This window comes from Callospermophilus lateralis, chromosome 6 (assembly GCF_048772815.1).
Source record: "Callospermophilus lateralis isolate mCalLat2 chromosome 6, mCalLat2.hap1, whole genome shotgun sequence".
Classification (NCBI taxonomy): domain Eukaryota; kingdom Metazoa; phylum Chordata; class Mammalia; order Rodentia; family Sciuridae; genus Callospermophilus; species Callospermophilus lateralis.
In genome coordinates this window covers 9,239,313-9,256,508 of record NC_135310.1, presented here as the reverse complement: position 1 = coordinate 9,256,508, position 17,196 = coordinate 9,239,313, and the positions used below count along the sequence as shown (strand labels likewise).

The 17,196-nt window shown below is 44.4% G+C and overlaps 1 protein-coding gene across 2 annotated transcripts in view; it reads left to right on the top strand.

The window, feature by feature from the left end:
- Fndc1 (fibronectin type III domain containing 1) overlaps positions 1-17,196 on the top strand; it is an 84,133-nt gene that overhangs the window by 43,871 nt on the left and 23,066 nt on the right. Inside the window, exons 8-14 of one of the 2 annotated variants that reach the window (XM_076858074.2) lie at positions 1,176-1,363; positions 2,130-2,237; positions 4,717-4,905; positions 6,497-9,121; positions 11,065-11,165; positions 13,116-13,227; positions 14,107-14,571. In XM_076858074.2, the coding sequence (XP_076714189.2) occupies positions 1,176-1,363; positions 2,130-2,237; positions 4,717-4,905; positions 6,497-9,121; positions 11,065-11,165; positions 13,116-13,227; positions 14,107-14,571 (3,788 nt within the window). The remainder of the gene's footprint in view (positions 1-1,175; positions 1,364-2,129; positions 2,238-4,716; positions 4,906-6,496; positions 9,122-11,064; positions 11,166-13,115; positions 13,228-14,106; positions 14,572-17,196) is intronic. The other variant, XM_076858075.2, reaches the window with a different exon arrangement.

Here is a 17,196-nt window from a genome sequence, read left to right as displayed (position 1 = left end):
AGCACCCAGGAAAGGGCAATATATTTTTAAATGAATGGAATATACTGCTGAGATTACATATATATATATATATAATGTATGTATCTATAAATATATGTATGTATAAGTTATATACATATACACACATATATACATAAAAGCTAACATTCATATATGTGTACATATAGTTATTCCTGTTAAATTTATGGCTTCCTTGACTATCGGCTGGTTAAAAAGACATCTGCTTCCTTTGAAAGACCTCAGGAGGTTCATAGTGTTCTCTCTGGCCCTATGGCCCTCCCCAGCACCAACTGTCCTGATTACCACTGGGCTCTGATTTCACCATTCTGCTGAAAAGCAGCAGGTGTGAGTTCTCTTAGCAGAACTGCTTTGTTGATTGGCATGCCATGCTGGCAACTGAAGACTTTGCCTGACTTATTAAACATAATGAATACACGTTCATAATGCTTTCTAGTGCAAAGAGGCCGTGAAGAAAATCTCTATAGAAAGGAATCCCGTAAGCAGTGCAGGCCACTCTCAGAGTGCTGAGGATGTGTGCTCTTTGGGTTTTGCGCACTGCCAGGTTCACTCACACCACGATTCTCTCCCTGGAACACACACCAGAGTACAAGCTCCTCTGTCTTGCTCTATTTGTTATACGTTTTTGCTCCATTTCATGGTAATAAGTCTACTCAAAGCCACATGTTCTCTCTCCTCCTGGATATATAGGAAACATGCCTGTTGTCTCATGAAATGAGTCTTTTTAGTCTTTCTTTTCTGGAGAGCTGGAATACTTGGGCTGGTTCTGGTCCTCAGTGTTGTCCCTCTGTTCATCGTGTGTGTGCGTGTGCGCACACACACACATACACACACATATACACACTAACACACACCTGATAAGGTGGTTGCCTCATAAAATCTGCCCCCTTCCATCCCTTCCCTTTCTGATCTCTGCTTGTTCTTTTGAGCACCATGCTCCATCTTTCCTGGTCTATTTTAGACACCTTTGCTTGGAACTTAAGTGGATTCTTTGAGCCAATAACATAGTCAAAAATTCAGATTTTTCTCCTCTTTGATTTCCCTAGTTACCTCCAAAAGTTATTACTTATGGGGAAGGAAAAAAAGCAAGGACTCTAGTGTTGAGCTGCAGAGACTCTGGTCAGCCGGCTGCACTGGTGCATTGTGTTTTCTCATAGACAGTACACCGTGCGCTATCGAGAGAAGGGGGAATCAGCCAGGTGGGATTACAAGCAGATCGCCAACAGGCGCGTGCTGATCGAGAGCCTGATCCCAGATACCGTGTATGAATTTGCAGTCCGTATCTCCCAGGGTGAAAGAGATGGCAAATGGAGTACATCTGTCTTCCAAAGAACACCGGAATCTGGTCTGTATTTGAAACAGCCTTTGATTTTCTATTTGGGAATAGCTCCTAAAATAAGATTTAGACAGTGGTGACAAAGACAAGCATGGGCATTCTTTTTTAAAGTCATATTAACCCTAAATCTTAGTAGTATTTCTACTTATAAATGCAAAGAAGTTCGGATTAGTGTTAGGGTTTGAGTAAAAAAGAATCTAAAAAAGAGAAAGTCCCAGAAGTTAAGGGGCTGTTCCTTACACCCACGTTTTGTCCTCTGCTGTCCTTTTCTGCTGGCATGTTGTCCTGACACCTGGAGCACATGAAGTGCCAGTGTCTGGCAGTCATTGTCACTGTCATGCTTGAGGATGCCCGAGGTGCTGCCTGGCTCTTGATATAGGCGGATACACTCTTTATTACTGGGGCTGAGCCTGTATTTGAGTCCAGGGGTGGATTTTGCTGTGTATCCAAGGCTATGGTACATTTCTTTTCAATGTTGTCCTAAAAGTTGTATTAAAAGACGTTGGAACTGGATTTTAATCTTTTTTGTATATTCAATATTGAGCCATTCGAGAATTCTGAATTCCTGAAAGCACTTCTTAGATAAGTCTAAATTCACTGTGGGTAGAAGTGACGTAAGTCGCTCTACTCCACAAAGAGCATGTGTTGACATCTCTCTCTTGTGTCCCCGACTCACACATGGGAACTCTTTGTTAAGCAGTGTGTACCTAGGGACTGTGTGCCCTTGACTTTTAGGATGTCTGTTCGGCACCGTAAAATGTCTGATTCCTTGTAGCTCCGACCACTGCTCCTGAAAACCTGAACGTGTGGCCGGTGAATGACAAACCTACAGTTGTCACCGTGTCCTGGGATGCGCTGCCGGAGACTGAGGGAAGAGTGAAAGGTAGGGACCTCTCCCCCCCCCCCCCCACTAAGTTGTGTTGACTGATGGACACTGCCTCAGATCACCGCTTTGGTGACTAAAAAAGAAATAGGGACACAAGGTGTACAAGAGGTGCTAACTCCAGGGGCAAAGATGTTTCAGGCAAGATTTTTGTTTTCTGCGATCCGAGTAGCTACAAAGGGGATTATTCTTCTCTTCTTCCTGGAAGCAGCTTTTTGGTGTTGCCCTCAGCAGGGATGCAACATTGCATGTGTCTGACGTCATGACCTTTGCCCATCCTAACAACATCTTTTTTTTTTTTTTCCCATGCTACAAGCTTTTCATTGTGCAGAAAGATTATGAATGTAGGAGTCAGTGGGAGACCCTTTAAAAGGACTGTGAAAGCTTTTAATGGATTTGAAAAATTTAAGTAGTAAATTCTGAAAAATGGATTAATTCCTTGTTTTTCATTTTTTAGTTATTTATTTAGGTCGAGAAATGAAATACACAGGTCTTTTGGTTCAATGTAAAAAGCATTCCAGAAACTTGCAGAAGTGTGGAGACCTTTAGAGCCATGCTGGGGGTTTCCAGACGTTGCCTATTCAAATGCACCGCACACAGGGAGAGAATGAAATTTTTATTCAAGAAAAGAATATTTTTTTTTGTTGCTACTAAGGTTTGGAAGCCAACTTTCTAATATGTGCAGAAACTATGAAAAGTTTGTGTAAGTTTTAAAAATCCAGAAAATGACCATCAATTTCTTTTGAGAATTTAGTAGAAAATAGGAACTAGTTCTTAGAATGATTGATCATAACAATCCTGTAGGACATGGAGGGTGTCTTTTTATGGGACAGTAAAGTTAAGGGAGGTCCATGCAGAAGGGTGTTTTCTACACTCAATGCACTATCAAGTTCCAGTTTTTTTTAAAAAAGATTGTACTATCCTTCCTCATTCTGCCCACTGGAATAAATCAGAGAGATTAAAGAGAATAAATGTTTAGTTGTGTTTTTATGGCCTTGTTTTTATGACAAGCAAGATATTAGTTCCCTGGGTATTAAGTTTGGAGCTGCTGAAAAGGCCTATGAAGTGGAATACAAACAGCTTTTGGCTGACTACTTTTTTAGTTCTAAAAAAGAAGTATTGGTCCTCTTGTGAATTATTACCACGCTGCTCATTTGTTCTTTTCCTCTCCCATGTCCTAGTTTATATTTACAGCTTTTCAGTGAAAGAAGCTCCTGGTCATCAGCTAAATATTGCGGGAAAGATTAATAGCTACTGAGTTTTTCTATGATAAAGAATTCACGTATCTTAATTCTACCTAGTTTTCATGAGGGTGTTGTGATGGATTAAAATTCATAATTACATTTGCATGAGAAACATAAATCACAATAGGAGACTATATGCTTTGGCATGGTTAGATATTTTTTTCCAGACACATTGAATCCATTAAAAAATTTGAATTACAGAATTTAATAGACAGTAAGTCCTCTTAATCCTTAGTTTTGACCACCGCAAATGACTAGTGTGCTATTTTCAATGAGAAAAGAATGCTCTTTTTCCAGACAAATGCTGTGAAAGCATTCTCAGTTGAAAGTTTTTAAATTCATGTACTTTCTGGAGATTAGAGCTTAGGAAAAAGAAAGGCTCTCCCATGCTCCTGATAATTGCTTGAGTTTTCTGTACTTCAAATTAATTTTTTAGTTGAGTCATACTCACATGAATTTGAAAAGTTTTGTAAATACCAAGGTCCTTGAGATTAAAATAGCATAATACTTTTCAGTTAAAGGTTAAAATTATGCTTTTTCAAATATGACTTCATATGTTACAGTTGTTCCATGGGAAAAGATCTTTTAGTTTGGCTTTCAAGGTTCAGGCCTGATACATGTAGCTAATTAATGATGGAAACATTAGACATCACATAAATCTATTACTTAGTAATAACTTTTCTTCACAGTTTAAAATTCTGTGAAACATCCTACCAGCATATATTGATTAAGAATTTTTATCATTCCTCTAAAAGAGAATTATATTCTAAACATGGAAATTGTCTGGCTTAACATACTAGTAAAGGTACCACAAGTTGGTAAACTGAAACTCTGAAAGATGTCAACGATTACACAGAAACAATTCCTAGCAGATGACACCTGGTTTGGTTTTGTTTCTCTATTCAAGATAAGCCAACCCATCATAGCTAGTTAGTAAATAAATATTTTTTAAAAACACTGTCAATATTTCTGGTGTATATTATGAAGACTGGCCTCCTGGTTTGTCTGACACAGCACATGGCCAGCTCATGAACTGAGTAGCGCTGTCTGGTGCTGAGTGGGTGTGAGTTCACCTTCTGCTGCATCCTCTGCTCCTGCCGTTGACTTGGCGTGCATTGCTAGCATGTTAATTTTTAGTAATGCACGTTCTAATTCATCCTGCCCATACAGTCTGTCTGCTGGACACAGGACTGTTTTCAGTTTCCTCCTTCCAACCGTCTGCCAAATCATTTCAGAGTACATTCTTTCATACGCCCCGGCTCTCAAACCATTTGGAGCAAAGTCCCTCACCTACCCTGGACACACTACTTCTGCCCTGGTGGACGGTCTGCAGCCTGGGGAACGCTATCTGTTCAAAATCCGGGCGGCAAACAGGAGAGGCCCGGGGCCACACTCCAAAGCCTTCATTGTCACTATGCCAACAAGTAAGCACCGTGTGTTGCGGCTCTCCTTCTATCTCTGTTCTGCTACTTGTTTTGTGTTACTTTGAATCATGCTTCTAGGTTTAGAACTGCATGGTTGATGATTATTTTGAGGGGGAGGGGGTCAGGTTTGCATATCAATTTCTAAAATTTCTTTCTGGTTCTTTTGGAAATTAATTTTCCCAAAGACTAAAATGCTTTTGATTGATTTTAATGTTAATAATTATTACAGTATCATCAATGTATGAATTATACCATTAATTTTACATCATGGTTTAACTTGGGGATTATGTTGACTGGGAAAGAACATTTTTGCAAGTGTAATGTGACATTTTTCATTGCTAGCCTCTCCTGCAGAGCATTTAGCAATTTCAGATTGTATTCCATTAGTTTGGAATGCAGCTTCACCCAGGAGGATTTCAGTTGTCCGGTTTATCTAATCAGTTGTCTAGTTATCTAATCAAAACCAACAAATTCATAAAGACCCCAAATAGACTGGACTGCTTTGGGAACATGTTTTCTGTTTTGTTCCTCCACATACAGGTTAGATTCCAGAGCTCCCTCCTTCATTATGTGCTATGAGGATTCATGGTGTGCAGCCATTATTAGCGTTATCCTAGGACAAACTGTGAAATAGATGAATCTCTCAGTGCCCACCACACTGCAATATAAATTTCCTGCCCATTATAGCATCCCTTCCTCTGTGGATCCTTCTCCCAGTGCAAAGACAATTGTAGGGAATGTTGCCTACCTCGGGAGTCTTTTCATTTTAAATTTTATTTTGGAATTGTAAATGTATCCATTGTGAAAGGAATTTTAAGCAAGAAGGAGGACGCACAGGAACTCTTTGTAATGCCTCAAAAATGGCAAATTTGTTCCTCACCCCAGTCACTTGCAAGTTACTCACATACATTCCCATATAATTTTGAGTATAAATCACTCAACTTTTGTATCTGGGTTATATATATATTTTTGCTTGTGAAGAACACCTATAATATTTTTGTATTATATGGACAATACGTTATTTTAAGAAAATCCTACATAAAAATTTGCATTTATAAGATCAATAAATTATAGCTATACCTTAGTAATTTGGGGGCATTAGTTACAGGACCCCCCCACACCAAAGGATGCCCAAATCTGCAGATGTTCAAGTGCCTTACATAAAACAGCATAGTATTTGCATATAACATAGACACATCCACCCATGTACTTTACTCCAAACATTTTTTATCAAAGTTGACTGAATCTGCAGATGCAGAACTCATGAATATGGAGGACTGACTATATTTCAAAGTACTTATTTCAAAATTCCTGCAGATAAGAAGTTGTAAGATAACATGATTTAATGTATAGATGCAATTCTCATATATTTTCTAGGACTACATCTGTTACTTAGAGCAAAATATGATTTTAAAAAAAAGAATATTATAATTGGAAAAATAAGTTTCCAGTATTCTAAGGAACTAGACGTGACCAATTATGATCACAATGTGGATCACCTGCATACTGCCATCTTAGTTACTCCCTTTGTCTCATATAGTTTAAAAAAAAAATTTTTTTTTTAACATCAATTCTTTAAAATCTGTTACAGCCAGCACTAGTGAGTCTGATGTTCAGCAGAACACCAATGATAACTGGAAACCCAAGAAACCGGAGCCTTCCTCACCTTCTCCCAAAGATCCAGGCAGAAATATCAAGGACCCTCTCCTTGACTTGAAGAACAAAATACTGGCCAATGGTGGGCTGCCCAGAAAACCCCAGCTTCGTCCTTGGAAGACTGAAGAGTCAGATCGGCAGTCCACGGAGGTCACCGATGAGGAGGAGCTGGATTCCCTGGAAAACCCACCCAAGTTGCCTTCAGAGACCCAAGACCAGAGGCGAACCCTAAGGCCACCAAGTAGATCTGGCCAGTGGCTTCCAGGCAGGACTCCAGCCAGAGCCCGAATGCCACTGCTGCCCCGGAAGGAAGGCTTAGATAAGCGTGGCCCCTCATTGGTCACCCATCCTCGCCCAGCAGCTACCCCCTCTGCGGAGTCCTCTCCTGGCCACCACCAGGCCCCCCAGGGGCCCTCTCCCCGCCCTGCTGGGGGACCCTCTGACAGCTCTATTGACAATGACTTGGTGGACCAAGATGAGGACAAGCAAGCTGAAGGCTCTCTCTACCCCAAGGCTGCCTCACCCCAGCAGCCGCCTTCTAAGAACCCAGTCCAGGCTCGGCCGGCCCTGTTCCCCAGCCGCCAGGGGGCCTCCAGCATCCTGAGGGACAGAAGCCCAGTACACAATGGTGCAAAACCAGTCTTCCCTGCACCAAGGATGCCCCAGTCTGGGGCCATGGAGGAAGATTCTAGAGCTCCAGCCCCACCCCCGAGACTTTCCCCACCCCACAGAGGCTCATCTCGCCTACTGCCCACCCAACCTCACCCAGGTCCCCCTCTTTCCAGGGGCTGGAAGGATGTTAATGGTCAGGAGTCCCCTGCCACCAATTACCATGCATCCTCACAGTCTACCCTGTCTTCCTCGGTCGCTTCTCCTCTCTCTTCCAGGACACAGGTCTCTGAAGAAGTGGACACTTCTGATGACTGGGGAGATGGTGACCGGACCACAGAAAACACTGGGAAGCAGGCAGAGGCCACCACCCCAAGCTTGAGGGCCCGACCTGCCTCTGGACCCCTGAGTTTGCTCCGGAACAAGGCCTTTGCCTCCAATGGCAGGTCTTCAAACAGGCTGACCAATGGCCGGGGGCCACGGCTGCAGCCTTCTACCTCCCCGCAGTCCACCATGGCTTCCCGAGTCCCCTCCAGGGGTCGTTCCCCGCCAGCTTCCCACTCTAGACTTGGCTCAGATATCCATGGAGATGGGGAGGATGAGAAGCCACTTCCAGCCACTGTGGGCAACGATCACGTGCCGCCCTCCTCCAGGCAGCCCACCTCTCGCGGCTGGGACTCTCTAAGAAGAGACCCCCAGAGAGGAACCAGCCTGTACCGGAAGGAGCTCACCCCCGAAATGCCCAAATCTGCAACAGATGCACATCCCCAGGGCAAATCCTCCTCTCTGTCCTCTAAGGCGCAGGACGTTCAACAGAGCACGGACGTGGACGCCGACGGTCATTCTCCCAAAACGCAGCCAGTGTTCACCGGCCGCCAACTGACCCCTGCTCGTCCTCCCACAGCAAGGTCGCAGCCCTACCCTGGGTCCAGTGTTCCTAGAAGGACGGCACCTGACCGGGCCTACGAAAAGCAGCCCCCTCCACCGGTCTCCCCGCCCCGGCACCAGTCCCCCAGCCCCCGGAGCCAGGACGCAGACCGGTCACTTTCCCAGCCCAAACTCGCCCTTGCCCATGCAGGGCGTCCTCGCCCCACATCGCAGGGCGGCGCCCACTCGATCTCAGACCCTTACACAGCGAGCTCCCGAGGGGTGCTGCGCCCGGCTCCCCAGGGCCAGGACGGGGACTCCCAGAGCAGCTACGAGGACAACAGCACCGAAGTCGAGGCCCCGGATGTTCAGGTTCCCCCCCACACTGCCCGCACGAAGGATGCCACCCCGTCCCTGTCCAAGCACCGTCAGGTGGCGTCTTCCACAGGGAAAGGTGACGACAAGCCCCAGCGTGGCCCCACCGGCTTCACTCTGCGACCCAGCCGGCCAGGCGGCCCCCACTCCCGCGCCCGGGCCCCTGGCAGGGCCGGGGTCCAGGCCACACCCGGGAAGAAAGAGCCTCCTTCCAAGTGGCCCTTGCAGTCCAAGTCTCAGCAGTCAGTGTCCGCCGAGGAGGAGGAGGACGAGGAAGAGGAGGACGCGGGATTTTTAAAAGGAGGAAAGGAGGATCCCCTGTCTCCCTCTGTTCCAAAGTGGCCTTATTCCTCTACCCCCAGGGGCAGCAAATATGCGGACGGGAGCCTTGCCCAGGACAGGACTGCCATCGTGCTGGCTCCCCGAGGAGGGATCTCTGCGCAGGAAGAGCACGCCACTCCTGGGAAGCGACCCCCTCTCCCACCTCTGGGGAGTCCCCCCAGAGTGGCACACCTCCCCACCAGACACCCGCCGCGCGGCTCTGCCACCCCGAGTCCCGTCCTGAGCACCCAGTCCTGGCCGCGGTCCACCACTCGCGCTCCTCCCAGCTACTCCTCCACCACCCCGATGCTCTCCTTGCGCCAGCGTATGCAGCGCAGGTTCCGCACCCCCGTCTTGCGCCAGCCTCCCAGACCTCCCCAAGTGCAAGGTAACTGGTTTCTGAAAACAGCCATTTAACTTTTTTTTTCTTCCTTTTTGAGGTAGTCAGTAGTTTTCTTGGCTCTTCCTGAGAATGATTGACTTTATTGTATTGAGCCTCTACTATGAGCAAGCACTGGGTTTAGAGATTTGCACGTACAAATGTAATGTCATCCCTTTAAGTCTGTTAGGTTTTGCATTGTTACCCCCTTTCTTTACATGAGGAAGCCAGGGCTCAGGGATTAGAGGCAGACCTGCCATGATACTGTCTGAGATGCAGTTATAGCCCCAGACACTAATTCCACTGCTCTCTGTTACTCTACAATTCCATACTACTTATTGAATCCCTTAACAGTTGCTCTTTTTGCGGGGAGAGTGTGGGGTACCAGGGATTGAACTTAGGGGCACTCCACCACTGAGCCACATCCCAGCCCTATTTTATATTTTATTTAGAGCCAGGGTCTCACTGAGTTACTTAGTGCCTCACTTTTTGCTGAGGCTGGCTTCAAACGGGTGATCCTCCTGTCTCAGCCTTCCAAGCTGCTGGGATTACAGACATGCGCCACCACGCCCAGCCTTAACAGATGCTCTTAATCTGTGAAAACATGTCACAACCTTGATGTTCTTTTCAGTTCACTTGCCAGCATGTATTTAAGGAATCAGCAGTAACAAATTAGATATGTAGGTAGGCTCCTCTTGTTCTTGTTCTTCTCTTCTGCATACAAAATTCCCAGCCATACTCTGGGACAAATTCAAATGTCTAGCATATGAGGTGCCCTGATGTTGCCACTGGTGAATGTTGTCTAAAACATCCTTAAAATGTGGGTTAAAGATAATTGTCACACAAGCATCAGACAGATGTTTGCCTTGTGCTTCCCTAGCATAGGCTGAAATGTAGCTAGCTTTGAACTGGAGCCTAAGTAGGCCTAAGCGGACCCCAGAGCAGGATCTAAATTACCATAAATTTGCATTCAAATTTCAGTTAAGCCTGAACTCTCCTTGCATGTAATTGGAACTTCATCAAACTTTCATGAAGTTTCATAATAAATATATTAGTATTTATTAGTCCATATGATGCAGAGTCATTTTAGCCTAATGCAGAGACGGAACAATGTACCACATCGAGGGCAATTTCCCATGAAGACTGATTATTTTAATTAAAGCTAAAACCCTGATAATAGATGTAAGCTCATCATTCCCTGTACAGAGTAGGAACTTGTTCAGTAATTGATGGTAAATGGAAGAGTGAAAGAAATGTGTCTCTGACCTGCAAATAGTTGTCAGAAAGCCTACACACTTTCTCCAACAGGTGAGGCAGGACCTCAGAGCGCTCCCCCCTGAGTCTCAGGTGGACTGCTGTAGAGGAGCCACATAATGTCCACGGCTGCACCTCTTGCTTGCTCTCTTAGCAAGTCTTTCCCAAGCAGCCCACAGGGTTTAGCAAGCTTGGAGTCAGCATTGCACATTTATTCTTGGCTGCTGCTGATTGGCACCTGATTCAGCCAGAAATAGTAATTTTGCTTGGTCTAAAATGCTGATAAAAGCAGGACAGCACATAGTACACTTCAGAGATAATTTTCCCCATCCTTCCAATCACCCTTTTTCCTCCAACTTCCAACTGGCTAAAATAAGGATACACTTAAGACCTAACTACTAAGGTCTTAAGCTTTATATGGCAAAGCTACTTAAGTGGCATTTTCTTATTTTCATCCCCAGTATTGTCAGAACACAGGGACTTCTCTGTACTTTTGTAGACTTTCTTATTTATCATGTAGAAGTCACAGTATAAGACTACTGTTATCTAATATACAGAAGCTATTGGTTTAAAACTCTGTTCAGTGTTTGTTTGAAATGATGTGCTACAACATATGGTATGAAACCAATGGTTCAGGAATGTTGAATTTACCCAGTTCTGTTATTTTAAAAAAAAATTTTAATCTTTGCACTGTGTAGGTTATAATGGCAGACCAAAAGTAGAAGAGAAAGTACTTCCTGGTAATAATGGGAAACCGAATGGACAAAGAATTATCAATGGCCCTCAAGGAACAAAGTGGGTAGGGTAAACTTTACGCATTCCAGTTATTTTCATGCCATTGGGAAGAGAAAAATGAATACTGTACCAATAAATCAAGTGGCCTTTTTCTTTTCTAGTTTTAACCACTTATACGTTAAGATGCTTGAATACAGTTTCTTTTAATGCTCACAAAAATCTTTGGTTTTCTTGAGTAACTCACCAGTTCCTCTTACAGCTCATAGATGAGACCTGAGCCAGTCCTTCATTTGCCGTGACTGGTGGAAAGACACAAAAATGTGGCCCAGCCACAGCCTGATGAATGGCCTCTCAAGTGAGCTCACTTCCCCCTATTCCCCCATTTTGTTTATTACTTTAAGTTTATTGTTTGATTAAATATTAGACCTATTGTCTGTAAGTTATCTCAAATACAACTTTGTAAAAGTTCCTTTGTAAAAGAAAGCAGGGTAAAAACAAACAAAAATCCCTAAATCAAATAGATATTTTTTATCAGATCAATTTTTGAATCATAATTCAACTATTGTTATTTGATTACAATTTAAAGCATGCATTAATACTTTATGTATGTTTAAACAAAGTCACTTTTGAAAACCCCTGCCTGGGGTTAAGATAAATGTTTAGGGGATTTCTGTGTGTTGTGGGTAATGGATAGGATCCTTTACAATGTTGAGACATTGAAAACATTCTTTAAAAGAATAAAAAAAAATTCCTGGTGGAATTCCCAGTCCAAACTTTCCATTTATGATGGCAGGGTTTAGGAAAGCAAACAGTATTAAAGGACTTCATAAAATTTTCAATCATAGTTGAGCTAAAGATGAATTTTACCATTTCTTAAAGGAATGAACATTTAAATAGGAAGAATGAGAATTAAAGCAAAATTTCATTGCAAACAATCTTGGATTGAAACAGTATGGGGTGGATTTCAAAAGTAGAACTTTTACAAACTGTTCTTATTTTTATTACCAAAACAGCATCCAACAAAGTGGCCTGTTTATAGGACTTCCTCTGCGGCATGATTGTGCAGAGCAGTGATTCTCAATGTTAGCCAGCTCAGGGTCCCTGGAGGCTTGTCAAATACAAGCCCAAGGGAGGACCATGATTTGTGTATTTGACAAGTTGCCGGGTGATGGGGATGCAGGGAGGTTGCTACTCCAGGACCACCATGGAGAAGAGCCAGCAAAGAGCATGAGCTTGTTTCTTAATAGAGATAATAATATTTTCCTTCATTTTAAAGTTTCTTAGAATATGATGTACTGTATTAGGTAATAATTTTTAAAAAATGGTGTCTCATTTAATAATCAAATTTGAATTTTAACATTAACAGTAAAATGGAAATCTAATGTTTTTAAATGCTAGTAATACATGTTCATTGCAAAAAGTTTTTAAAATTCAGAAATTAATAAAAAAGAAAATAAGCATCCCCTGTCCCTAACACTGTGGTCTCAAAGGTCACCGATGTTGATGGTTTGGGGTATATCCTTCCAGATTTTTTTTTCTCTGAATTTTGAGCTTATATGCAAAAATATACATATATTTTTTGTTTTTGTAAAATAATCAGTTCTGAAATCTGAATGCATATCAGTGTAGGTCACTATATAGAAAATCCCCAGGTCCCTTTTATTGGCTGCATATGGGCCATGATTGATTTAATCATTTCCCTCATTGATGGATCCTAGTTGTTTCCTATTTACCCTAGACATAATATACTAAATGGTAAAAGTATTTTGAACATTTTTGTGTATTTGAAAAACTTAAAACAATTTACATATTTATGGGTAAGCTATTATAAGACGAAATATGACTGTTCAGCACTTTTTTCCCTCAAACCTTATAAACTATACTGACGAAAAGAAATGTTTCCAACTCACATTATGGTTTCCTTCTTTGAAAGTTTCATACATATGTGCAACTAGTTGGATGAATATATTTTGAAATGTCCTATACATTCTTTAATCTGTGTCCGTGGGTTTAGGTCGTGGATCTTGACCGTGGGTTAGTGTTGAATGCGGAAGGGAGGTACCTTCAAGATTCACAGGGAAATCCTCTTCGGGTGAAACTGGGCGGAGATGGTCGCACCATCGTTGGTAAGTGGGGGTGAACTGGCCACAGGATGAGATTAGCGGTAGCAAGATTCCCATTTCCTGGAATGACTTCATCTTTAATGGCTGCTCTGGTCCACTTACTTTTGGCCACATAGGAAGAAGATCCCTTGAGCATTTCCCATGACAGGCTTTCCTTATTCTTCCTGCAGACTCTACCCTCCAGAAACGGGGTCCTCTACCTTTCTCCCGACACTGGCCATTTAGCGCAGGGGTCTGAAAACTGCCGCCCACAGGCAATTCCCGACCACTGCTTGTTTTTGTAAAGTCTGTGAATTCAGAATAGCTTGCATGTTTTAAAATTGTTAGGAAAAAGAAAAAAAAGAAGAATATGTTGTGACTTGTTGGTTCATTACATGAAATTCACAGTGTGTCCTTACACAGAGCCTTGGAGCATAAAGACACTCTTTTCTGCATCACTCAGATCTCGTGCTATGCCCTGTTTGTGTTCTGGTATCTTTGCCCTCCGAGAGTTCAGCTGCGTAGTTGCAACAGAGACCATGCAGCCTACAAAACTTAAGATGTTCATCTCTAGCCCTTAATGGAATCAGTTTGCCACCATGGTCCTCAGTGGTACTTTTCCTCCTTGGGAGTGGGAAGGAGGAAAAGGACAAGCTCTTCCCCTACTGAGCATCCTCAGGACGAGGAGGCATTCTGAGGCACGATCCTCAGCTCTACAGAGTCCCGGGCAGTATAAAAGGCCCAGGAGCCTCCGGAAAGCAGCAGATGCTGCCCCTCAGGTGATGTCCTTTGAATTATTCCTTTGCCTTCCAGTCTATAAGCTCTGGGAAGACACTGTCAGGCTTTTCATTTCCTCTGGATTGTTCCCCTTGGTCATGTAACTCTTGGCTGGTTTTGTTTCAGATCTAGGCGGGACCCCCGTGGTGAGTCCCGACGGCCTCCCACTCTTCGGGCAGGGGCGACACGGCAAACCCCTGGCCAGTGCCCAGGACAAGCCCATTTTGAGTCTTGGCGGGAAGCCGCTGGTGGGCTTGGAGGTCATCAAAACGACCACCCGCCCTCCTACCACGACCCCACAACCCACTACCACAACTACCACTGTGCCCACCACCACCACAACCCGGCCCACGTTGGCTACCACCCGCCGCACGACCACCACCCGTCGCACCATCACCACCACCCGCCCAAGGACCATAGTCAGAACCACTACGCGGCCCACCACCACCACCACCACCACCACCACTACCACCACCCCGGAACCCACCACCCCCGTCCCCACCTGTCCCCCTGGGACGCTGGAACAACACGATGAGGATGGCAACCTGATAATGGGCGCAAACGGGATCCCAGAGTGCCACGCCGAGGAAGGTAACCAGCTCTGTCCTAGTGGTGACCCTGTGCTGCATTTCAGGGGTCGACAGCACAGCAGCGGTAGAGGTGTCTGAACCCCAGCAGGTTTGGTTGACGGTGCTATGGCACAATCAGTCAGCCAATGGGAAACATTGTGCAGGACATCCCTACACGACAAAGCTGTTTGCTGGTCACTTAACATTCGCGATTAACCGGGTGTTGTATCCATCAGCCCTGTCACAACCCAAGTCCGAAGCTGAGCTGAAACGTGGGGCATTATCAGTTAGACTAGTGTTTCCCAAAGTGTCTCCCACGGGATGTTAGATCAGTATTATTACATTTTAAGGAAGGGAAGAAAGAAAGGTCTGTGATTAACCATGAGATTTAAGTGAGGTTCCATAAGTTTCTCACTGTGGGACGTTTAGAACAGTCTCCCTGTGGCTGTCGGAGAGGAGTACTTGTTCTGGAGCACAACTGGCGGCTGAGCATCTCACCCACCACCCCCTATGGAAAACTCGGATCCTCCCCTGGCAAGGCATGGCGGCAATGGGCTCTCCACTGGCAAGAACACGCTGCTTTCCTGCTTGCCCAGCTTGATCTGGGTATCCGGCTGTCCTTGATATCTGTCTGTCTGTCTTCCTCCGGGAGCGGCTTGTTCTCCCTGCAGACTGGGAGCTAGAACATGTTTGCCCAGGTCCTGGTGGAGCTGCTGGGTCATTGTCCTTCTGGCTCAGGCTCCTGTTCCAGCTGCTTAGCAAGAAGCCATCCTGGGTTTGCCTCAGGCAACGGAGATGAATAGCCTTCTTTCCCTCAGGCTGAGATGAGTCGAGGGTCGGCCATGACACTAACTGCTTTAGGCTCCTGCAGAGGGGGACCCTTGGTTCCAGGAATTGCTTCCACACCTTCATCGCTGACGGGGAGAAGGCCAGCCATTGCAAGCACGAAGGCTGGACCCCAAAAGAGAATTCTTTCATGGAAAATTGTGAAACAAATAGGAAAACATGACATCTGAAAAATTCACACCAAAGAACAGGGGAATGATTACAGGGACCTGGACCACCAGGAGGAAACGCATGGCTGTTCACAGTGAGTACGAATTTGGATTTGCTAGTATTAGAACGGCTTCTTTCTTCTGCATACATTAATGTGCTTGTTTTTAAAAATAGACATTAATTAAAACAGATAATTAATATTGGTTGTAAACAAAAGAGTGATTATTTTTGATTTGACTTTAATTAATGAATTGTGTTGCATTTTGTCTGCTTTTCTTTAAGCCTTATAACATGTTCTTTTCATTTATTTTTTATTTTTGGACCTAAATTTGGCATAAAAGTCAATATTTCTCTTGGCATTAGTATCTACTCTTTGCAAATCTGATATATATATATATATATATATATATATATATATATATATATATTTGTATCATTCTACTTTGCTTATATCCATTCTTCTGATTTTCTAGTTCAACCTGAAGAATAATTTGCCTCGCACCAGCATTTTGAAAACAAGTAGAAAACAAGTAGAAATCAGTTCAAAGTCTTAGGAAAGAATTATATTTGCGGACGCAACATATCATCCTCATACAGTATTTTAATGCACTACTGCTCTAGTCTTTTTCTTTATTTCTTGCTATTTCATTCACAACTTCATTAAACACTTTCTTCCTTGCATTAATTCTGATTGACAAAAAGCTGCACATATTTAATCTACTCAACTCCGTGAGTCTGGGAATGAGAACACACTCATTAAACTGTCCCCACATAAGGGCACCTCCAGGTGAGGTCCCCTCCAGCCCCCTTCATCCTTAGCGTTCTTTTCCTTTTCTCCTTTCCCCTCTGTGGTTTCTTGGAGGTGCTCTTCTTCTCCCTATCTCTAAGATGGCCCTGCTGGCCAGCACTCAGCTCCTATGCCCTCGGGCCTCCAAGCATCAGCCTCCTCTCTTCCCACCAGGGTGCCCCCCCCCCATACACCTGTGTTGAATGTGCCCAGGAGACAGACACTGCAGCTGCCTGGAAATGCACAGCCTGTCCCTGCTACAGCATCATCGCAGTGTGGCGCTTCAGGACTAATGAGGGAGGTGGGCGGAGGAAGAGGGGTGCCATCTCTTGCAGGGATTGGATTTTAAAGAGGGCTTGAGATTTGGAAGCCCCAGAGTGTCAGATTGCTCTCTTAAAGCCTGGGCACTGTCTGTAAGATCCATTTGTTGTTTCCTGGTTGAGAATCTTACAGTGAGTGGCCTCAGAGTGCACAAGCACGTTCTATAAATGACACTCAGGGCAGAGAGATGGTCTGCAGTGTCAGACATGGAACCATCCAGGGTGTCCCTACACATAACCCACAGTACCGTCTGGACTCCGTTCCTATCCCCAGTGCTACCTCTGTGTCACTGTTTCTCTCAGTCACCTTTTCTTTGGTTGAACTGAGCATAGTTCTGTCCATGATGTGTGTTCACAAATGCTGGGGCTCTGCCTGTGCACAACCAGGATTTGGCAAGCGGTCTCTTGGGCATGGTACTGTCCAGCCTAGACCTGAAATGATTATTGCTGTAGTAGTGATCACTTGGAATGCTTGCTAGTGGTCAGTGAGGAGTATCCCCCTCCCCTGACCCCGCTTTAGCTGGCCATCTGACATTCCATTCCG